Source organism: Ctenocephalides felis, unplaced genomic scaffold (genome assembly GCF_003426905.1).
Source record: "Ctenocephalides felis isolate EL2017-DRISC unplaced genomic scaffold, ASM342690v1 CF-g0.4_SCAFFOLD_01886, whole genome shotgun sequence".
Classification (NCBI taxonomy): Eukaryota; Metazoa; Arthropoda; class Insecta; order Siphonaptera; family Pulicidae; genus Ctenocephalides; species Ctenocephalides felis.
The window spans coordinates 120,226,087-120,235,536 of NW_020538040.1; the positions used below are offsets into that span (position 1 = coordinate 120,226,087).

Below are 9,450 nucleotides of genomic sequence, written 5' to 3' on the forward strand. Positions count from 1 at the left end.
ACTACGGGCCCAAACTAACTGATGTCACCTACCAGCCATGTCTATGTCTACTATGCTCGTGACAATATAATTCGTTCGTTAAACTAAATACTTCTAAATTACTATTATTATTATTATTATTTCTTTCTTTGTTTATTTTTTCTTTTTATTTGTTTTATATAACTGTTATTGTTATATTATTAAAATACTTAATAATTATTTAATTAAACACTTACAATTTAAAAAACAAAAAATTTGAGAAACATTTTTTTTTTTTTTTTTTTTCTAATTATTATTTTCATAAGACTGTTATTTTTAAAATACTTAATAATTAGTTAACTAAAAACTTATAATTCAAAACACTTTAAAATTGTGAAACAAAATTTTAATTTTTTTATTTTGACTGTTATTGTTAAAATACTTAATAATTAGTTAACCAAAAACTTATAATTAAAAACACTTAAAAATTGTGAAACAAAATATTTCCTTCATCAAAATACCTAAAAATTTGTAAAAGAAAAAAAAATTGTAAAAATATTTAACAATAATAATAAAAATGATAATGATAATATTAATAATAATAATAATTACAATAATATAAGATACTTAAATTTGTTAAAATATCATAAAATAACCTAAAATTTGTTAATATTGTAAAAGTATGTATTGTAAAGCTTATTAAAATTACTTATTAAATTTTTAAAAAACACTTGTAACAAACAAACTAGTTATAATAAAAAAAAAAAAAATTATAATTAAGTAAATATAAATAGGTTTATAGTAAATAAATTAAGTAATTAAATAGCTAATAATTAATTAAATTATATTAAACCTATAAAATATTGACTTAAGCCTTATTATAATATTAAATATTATACCGACGGCTTGTAAAATTAATAAATAAATAAATAAATAAAATAAATAAATATATATATATACTAGATGACCCGACTTGTTCTGTACCCACATCTACGTTTTTTTAATATCCTATACTATTATTTACCGTTCAGTTAAAAATAAGAATTATTACTATTTACACCAATATATGCTTTTACTTATAAATGTATTCGATTTAAGTTGATTGTGAAGATTTTCTATTGGTATCTTTATTTTTCAATTTTTAACCAGTGATATTTAAATTATATATATATATATATATATATATATATATATATATATATATATATATTATATATATATGTTAGCAACTTCGAATATTCGCGCCAGCATAGATACCAACATTAAGTCTATGCTGTAACTTGTACATACTTCATGTAGTCGCCATATTGTTTTGATTGTCATGTTAATAAATAAATAAATATTCGGACTTACTTAACTGGACTCGGAGGCGTAAACATCTAAATGGTAATAAATATCCTGACTAAGATTATTGGTTGTTATCATTATATGTGTATATTATATTAACGTGTGATTTAATTTCAGTTAGCCAGAGTTGAGGTATTTGATCTAAGGGATAAATACTGAGTGAATGTTAAAGTTAAGCATCTAACAATTCAGAAGTGCGAATGAATTAACCCCACAGTGTGAATGTTTGTGTTGTTTTAATAACGTTTTGGTTTCAGGTTTATTAACGAGTTTCTCTTTCAGAAAAGTCTTGTTGTGTCAAACGAGACACGTGTTTGAGGTTAGCGTCGGGTGTACTGTATTGAAATCGTGTGTCGATTTTGAATAGTGCGTGTAACTTTGATCGTGGGAGGCGATTGTGATTGTGAACATTTTGTAGTCTGTTGTGTTTCAGATCCTATTAGTAAAATGGAGAGGCAGACAGACGCGTTCGAGATGTTTCAGAGTGCCATAAATGCCGCGGGATCGAGTACCGGCCGAACACGTGAGGATGTGATGTTAGAGATGATAGCGGTGTTATTGAAACGTACTGAAGAGCCAAAGGTTATTTTCCACGCGGAGGCAGACTTCACAAAGACCATAGGGTATTTCAATGGTGGAAAAGGTGGTGTATCCGCAGAGGAGTGGATTGAAAAATTAGACAGCACCAAGACTATGCGAAACTGGCCGGATAACATTATTTTGGAACATGCGTGGAGCCTACTGATTAATGGTGGCCGTGATTGGTATGACCTAAAGCAGCAGAACCTGAAATCTTGGGATGATTTCAAGTATTATTTCAGGAAAGCTTCCATCCTAAGCGGAGAAAATTTAACAGCTAAATGGGAAAGGATGAGAAAGCGGAAGCAGCTGAAGTCTGAGGATGTGAATGCGTATTTCCATTCGAAAACAAAATTGTGCCAGGCATTACATATGAGTTTCGAGGAAACGAAACAGCAAGTATTGAACGGATTGCTAGACAAACAGCTGTATGTCATTTTAGCTGCTGAGAAGCACTCCGATTATGATGAACTGGGTACAAGTATTTTAACGCATGAAAGTGCCTTAAATGATTTAAAGTTCGAGTCAGGTGGGAGCAGTCAGTCATGGAATACCACGAAAGTAAAGAGTGAGGTTGGAGAAGATATTCAACAATCTGGAAAAAGAATAGTGAAGTGCTACCAATGCAGGGAAGTAGGACACTTTATTCAGGATTGCCCAGAACGGAATAAGAATAAAACTGAACCTGACACTAAAAAACCTAGTGGTGAAGTAAAATGGATTACTGATAAAGAGGATCAGACAGGAGAAAAATATATGAAACGTGTCACCATAGATGGCAAAGAATTTAGGGCTATGGTGGACGCAGGAAGTTCCATATGTACGATCAAGGCTTCATTGCTGAATGAAGGAGAATATCGGAAGTTACACAAACCGATGGTGATAAAGAGCTGGGGACCAAAGAATTTTAAATTGGAGTCACCTGCAGCCATTATCGTTACGATGGAGGTAGATAGAATAAAGGCTAATAATGTTTATGTCAGAGTGGTGCCAGATGATGCACAGGACATTGACATGATAATCGGGCGCACATTTACAGAGTTGCCACATATATATTATACCACAGAGGATGGTATATTAATGTTCAAGCAGAATGAAGTCAAACCAATTGTGGACATAGAAGATGTGGAACAGAAACCCGAAACTTTGACAAATTCAACCGAAGGAACAAATAGACTAATTCCTTGTTTTAATAATTTTAGGTCAAATGATAACACGGAGTTGTACCAGGACCATGCAGCACTGGACCTAGAGAGGACAACACTGGACCTAGAGAAAGCAGCGCTGGACCAGGAGAGAGAAGCACTGGACCTAGAGAGGGCAAAACTGGACCAGGAAAGGAAGGCAATGGACCTAGAGAGGGCAAAGCTGGACCTAGAGAAGGCAACACTGGACCAGGAGAGGAAGGCACTGGACCGCAGGAGTATGACACTGGAACGGGACAGGACGACAATGAACCAGGAAAGGATTGCGCTGAGGCATGAAAGAACCCAAATCATGCAGATGAGAGCGAAGCGGGAACAATCTCATTGAAACTTAGAGAAATTGCCATGCAAAAAGGCAACGATTGAGAAAAATTACAACCTAGAGAGACAAACCAGATGGAAGAGGACCCCAACAGACAGATACCAGCGGACTGGAGGAACACCCTGAAGCAGCAGAAGACGGGCGAAGAAGACTCTGGACTGGGAGAAGATCACACCAGATTGGGAGAAGAGGACTCTGGACTAGGAGAAAAGGGCAGTGGATCGGAAGAAGAGGACACTGGACCGAGAAAAGAAGAGGAACACCAGGACCGAAGAAACCCAGGAGCCGTCCCCAATGTGACAGCCATAAGCCAGCCAGATTGCAAGATTATTTACTCGAGGACGAGTAATTATAGGATGGCCGAATGTTAGCAACTTCGGATATTCGCGCCAGCATAGATACCAACATTAAGTCTATGCTGTAACTTGTACATACTTCATGTAGTCGCCATATTGTTTTGATTGTCATGTTAATAAATAAATAAATATTCGGACTTACTTAACTGGACTCGGAGGCGTAAACATCTAAATGGTAATAAATATCCTGACTAAGATTATTGGTTGTTATCATTATAGGTATATATTATATTAATGTGTGATTTAATTTCAGTTAGCCAGAGTTGAGGTATTTGATCTAAGTGATAAATACTGAGTGAATGTTAAAGTTAAGCATCTAACATATATATATATTCAATATATATATATATATATATATATATATATATATATATATATATATATATATATATATATATTATATATTTAAATATTATTCAAAATACACTTCTAAATAATTCTCGTTTTAATTACAAAGAATTATAATATAATATTCTAAGCAAATTTACTATTAATTTAAAACACCACCTATATAACTTTCAACATACATATATCTCATAAATACCATTATGCAAACATACAATTGACTGCATAATATTTTTCTAAACTTAAATATTACGATATATAAAAAATATATACGATATAATTAATTTATTATATTACATACATTATGCTTACTTATCTATGCATACATTATTCTAATTTCAATTATTTACTTGTTCCATATAGCTGTATCACATATTCCCATTCCATTATTATTACTCAATAATGAATGCTTTTATAAATATAGCTTAAAACTAATTGATGCACAATATTTTTGACCAAATCCTCTTTGGTCAACATATAATTACCTGTGCAAAAAACATTGATTTTCTAATTCAAGTCCAAAAACGGGCATTGTTTGTCCCTGAGCCTTGGTGATGGTCATCGCAAATGCTAATTGTATCAGAAATTGTTACCTCTTAAATGGTATCGTGCAATCTGATGGTATCGAAGAAATTCATTCTAAAAGAATCGCTTCTTATTTAAAACTTTCTTGCAGCACATGGCTCCTTTTTTATTTCTAAAGTTCATTGCCTGAAAATATTGGAGCATGTTTGTTGCCTTCGTCAAAATTGGGCTGTAATATTAACACAATGTGTTGCAGGCTGTAATATTAGCACATTTTATTCATTGTAGTTTCCTGCTTGATGAATTCACTATGAAACACTTCTATGTTTTAATACTTACATGGTTATTTTTCAATAGACTCAATAGTGCACCATCAATACAATTAACTTAATTAATAATATTCAGAACCAACTGCACGTTAATCATCCATAGTAGTCATTTGAATATTTGAATTTCACCACTGTGCTTCATTAGATTTAGTTATTATTAGAGTTAGTTGCTGTTAGGAAAATGATAAATTTGGTTATAATGCTTGATTTGTATCGTGTAATAATATAACGGTGTTCAATATATTAATATACATACCGTAAATGGTGATATTCTCTGCTAAAACTCCGCTTTCAATAAGCATTTGACATATAATAACCTAACCTCACAAATATATTTCGCCGTATGCTTATTATGAACATCAAATCACAATTGGCAACATAAAAATACATAACATGTTTCCAACCGTCACCGTAGCTCATAGAAACGCATTACTCCTGCATCGAATTCGTGGCTCTATGGTTTTTGTCTAGAGTGGTAGACTCTCGACAGAACTGCAACTATGGCGAAATGTCAAAATGTTTTTTAATTAAATAATATAAAATTTCGGCTATTAATTGAAATTTTTATTATATCCTATGTCCTAAATGGGATCCATATGTACACGGTGAGCAAAACCAATTTTAAATCGGTTCAGTATTTTAGGCGTCCATCGAGAACAACGCCTGTGACACTAAATTTATATATATTAAGATATATATATATATATATATATATATTTAAGTTTAATTTGAGTTAAAAAGTTGGGCGTTACGTCAATAAAAATAGTATGTCTAGTTTTTAGAAATTTATTTAAAATCTATACGTTTCGGCTAGCATCTTAGCCTTCATTTAGTGGCAATCAATTTAACTATAAAAACTAGTGGGGCGCATGATATTGTGCCTTAAGGCAAATTGCTGGAACTTTTCGTACCGTAATTAAAAAATCGAGAAATGGAAATAATCAATAATTCTTTTTAAACAATTTCAAATATATACTGTAAATTTATATGTGCATATTGGGCGACGAGCGTATTCTACAAACAACTTATGTGTAGGCTTACATGAAATTTCTTTTTTTTAATTTTGATTTTTTTGATAATTTTGAAATTAAAAAAAAAACGATTTTTTTTAATTTTTTGAAAATTTGGAAATTTATGAAAATGTACGATTTTTTGTTGAAAATTTCAAAATATTCTCAAATTTTTGTAAAAAATCGTTTTTTTAATTTTGATGTTTTTCAAATTTTTTGATATTTAGATTTTTTTTCAAAATGATGAAAAAGTTCAAAAATGTTTAAATTTCAAAAATTTGAGTTTTCTGCAAAATTTACATTTTTTTATTTTTTGCACACAAGCAAAAGGTTTTTTGAATTAATCTTGTCGGATGATCCGTTCTCTCAAAAACTGCATTGCCTCAAACTCAAATTCCATTTTTACACCATTTGCGTTCCATACCTGCGTAACGGCAGGATGTGCTTTTTGCATAAACGCCTGGCGATCGAGTACCGAATGTTCAATAATACAAATCGGTTATTCCATACTGTCGAAAATGTCGAGGCCATTTGTTTGAATCATATACATAAACTTCAAATCTGAAAATCTTGGTACGGAACTCAAAAAAATTTACCCAAAATGTGTACACATTATTAAAATCTCTATAAAATATCTGATAATTTGATGTGCATATGTCTAGTGAACATTTTTGACCGCCAAATAGCATTTTATCAACTTATTTTTATAGAGAGTCTATAACCGCTAGGCCTGCCCTCCCAAAAATTTAATCATTTATTCATCTTATCAATACGAGTAAAATGCTTTTTGAATTTTTTAAATCGGACGCTCCGTTCTCTTAAAATCTGTGTTACCGTTTTTAAGCACTTTTTGCCCCGTATCTTCGGAACGGCTAGACCTGTTTTCGCCAAAAACTAATCAGCACGTCTTTTTATCAGTACAATTCGAATGTTTTTTGAATTATTTAATTTGGTCGATCGGTGTTCCCGAAATCGTCGACAAAAATTTGTATACGCACACACACACACACATACATTAATTTTTTCTAAGGTATGCCAAAATATTCAGAAACCTTTGAAACGTAAAGATATATAGTTTTACAAATTATATATTTATTATGTAAATGATTAAAACACGATTTATCTTTGACGAAGATTTAATTCGATCGGAAAATACGAACATTTAAACTTCTGAGATTAAACAATATTCATTGACGTATATAACAAAAGATGATTATGTTTACTACAATCACTTTTGTTTTCTTTTTTTTATATCTAGACGCCATAGTAGTTCCCCCAAAATAAAAATGGACGGCTATTTGTCAAAAGAAAAGTCAATTTTACGTCATATGTTAAACGTAACTTTCTTTTTTGGAGTCTTCTTAGTTGGTTTCGTGGCTGATGGTCTGTGATGTGAATTCGAATCTGATTTGCAATCAGTATCTGATTTGTTATTGTAAGCGGGTTTTAATCTTTTTACAGCGAAGTTCTTTTCAGTCTCATTTATGCGGAGTTTGTAAATCCGGTCAGTGACTCGCTCTAGAATTTCATAAGGCCCACTGTGAGGTGGTTCTAAAGGCTTCCGGACATGATCTGCTCTGGGGTATACATGTGTGCATGTGTCCATATCTTTCAAAATAAACATTTTGCCCTTGTTGTGATGAGCAGTAGGTGTTGGTTTTAATGCACACATGATTCGGTGATGATTATCTAAAAATAAATATGGATTTGTTGAGTTATTAGATACATTGATAAAATCACCTGGAAGTCTCAACGTAGTTTCATGAACCATTTCTGCTGGTGATGCTTTTATGTCTTTTTTAAATGAGTTTTGTAGACCAAGTAGCACGTAAAGTAGTATCTTGATCCACGGTTCAGTGGAACACATCAGCCTTTAGCCTGAGGGTGGTAAGTTGTTGTACGTGTCTTCTTCGCTCCAACTGCCTGAGCCAAAGACTTGAATAGAGCAGACTCAAATTGTGTGCCTTGGTAAGAAGTTATTGTTGTTTGAATCCCAAATCTTGAAATCCAGCACAAAAATAACGCTTGTGTGATTGTATCATCTGTGATATCTCTGAGTGCTATAGCTTATGGCCATTTTGTAAATCTGTCTATAATTGTTGAACAATATGAGAAACCATTAGTATTTGGTAAGTGAATGATATCAATATGGATGTAAGAAAGTCTTTCATCTGGTGCAGGAATGTGCATAGGATTGAAGCGGTTGTGTTTGTGGACTTTCGACTTTTGACAGGAGATGCATTGGCAAGTCCAAGTAGTAATATCCTTTCCAATTCCAGGTCATACATATAGTTTGCAGATTACTCTGGATGTAGTCCTGATGCTTGCATGAGATATATCATGTATTACGTGAAATGCGGTTTTGCGGAGTTTCTGTGGAAAACAAGGTTTAACAAAACTAGATTCGATATTACAATATATTGAAAAACCATCCAATGTCAATTTGTGGAGTCTCAATGATTTTTCTCCATCAAGTAATATTTTCAATTCTGGGTCCAAACTCTGCTCGATGCTTATTTCCTCAGCTGACAGTTTTGTTGGCATTTCTATTGTATTTATTCTTGAGAAGGTGTCTGCTACAATGTTTTTATTACGTTTCACATATACAATTTCAGTGGAAAACTGGGAAATATATTCTAATTGTCGTCTCTGTCTATCTGAAGCCTTTTCAAGTTTTTGCTGAAATGCATATGTGATTGGCTTGTGATCAGTCTTGATCCAGAAGATATTTAAAATGCTTTATTGCAGCAAATATGCCAAGTAGCTCGCGATCATATGTTGAATACTTATGTTCTGTTGTTGTTAGTTTTCTGTAGTAGAAACCGATGGGTTGCCAGGCACCATTTTCTTCCTGCTCCAGAGTAGCACCAATAGCCGTTGTAAAGGCATCCGTCACCAAGCAAGTGTTGGTTGAAGCATCTGGATATCGAAATAGTACTGCATTTGCAAGTGCTTTCTTAATGTCATCAAAATCCTTGAGAGATTCTGGGTTGCAGACAATTCGAGTTTTGTCCTTCTTCACTGAACTTCGTAGATAATTGTTTAAGGGTGATTGTATTCTTGCTGCCTTTGGTACTGACTTCCTGTAGTAATTCACCATTTCTAGAAACCTACGTAGTTCCAGTACTGTGGTTGGTTGTGAAAAGTTTAAAATTTTGTCCACTGGGTGTGTTGATGGAGAATAGCCATTTGCACTAAGCTTGTATCCCAGAAAATTTACTTCATTCTTGCCCATGACGCATTTCTCAATGTTGATGACAAGTGAGTGTTCTTGAAGTCGCTCAAACACAATTTCAAGGTGACGATGATGTTCTTCCATACTCTCAGACATAACCAGGATGTCATCCACGTGTATGAACACAAAGTCAATATCTTGAAAAATGTGATTTATGTATTGCTGGAAAGTTTGAGTGGCATTCTTCAATCCAAACGGCATACAAAGATGCTCAAACAATCCCCATGGGTTTTTAATGG

General features: G+C 32.8%; 1 protein-coding gene across 1 annotated transcript; it reads right to left on the reverse strand.

Moving 5' to 3' along the window:
- Positions 1–7,300: 7,300 nt before the first annotated feature.
- LOC113375815 lies at positions 7,301–7,747 on the reverse strand. Its single transcript, XM_026615762.1, has one exon. It carries the CDS (start codon positions 7,745–7,747, stop codon positions 7,301–7,303), a length of 447 nt encoding a protein of 148 aa, XP_026471547.1.
- Positions 7,748–9,450: the final 1,703 nt, after the last annotated feature.

Coding starts and splice junctions, on each gene's coding strand:
- LOC113375815 (XM_026615762.1), bottom strand. CDS start 7,747: ATGGTTCATGAAACTACGTTGAGACTTCCAGGTGATTTTATCAATGTA.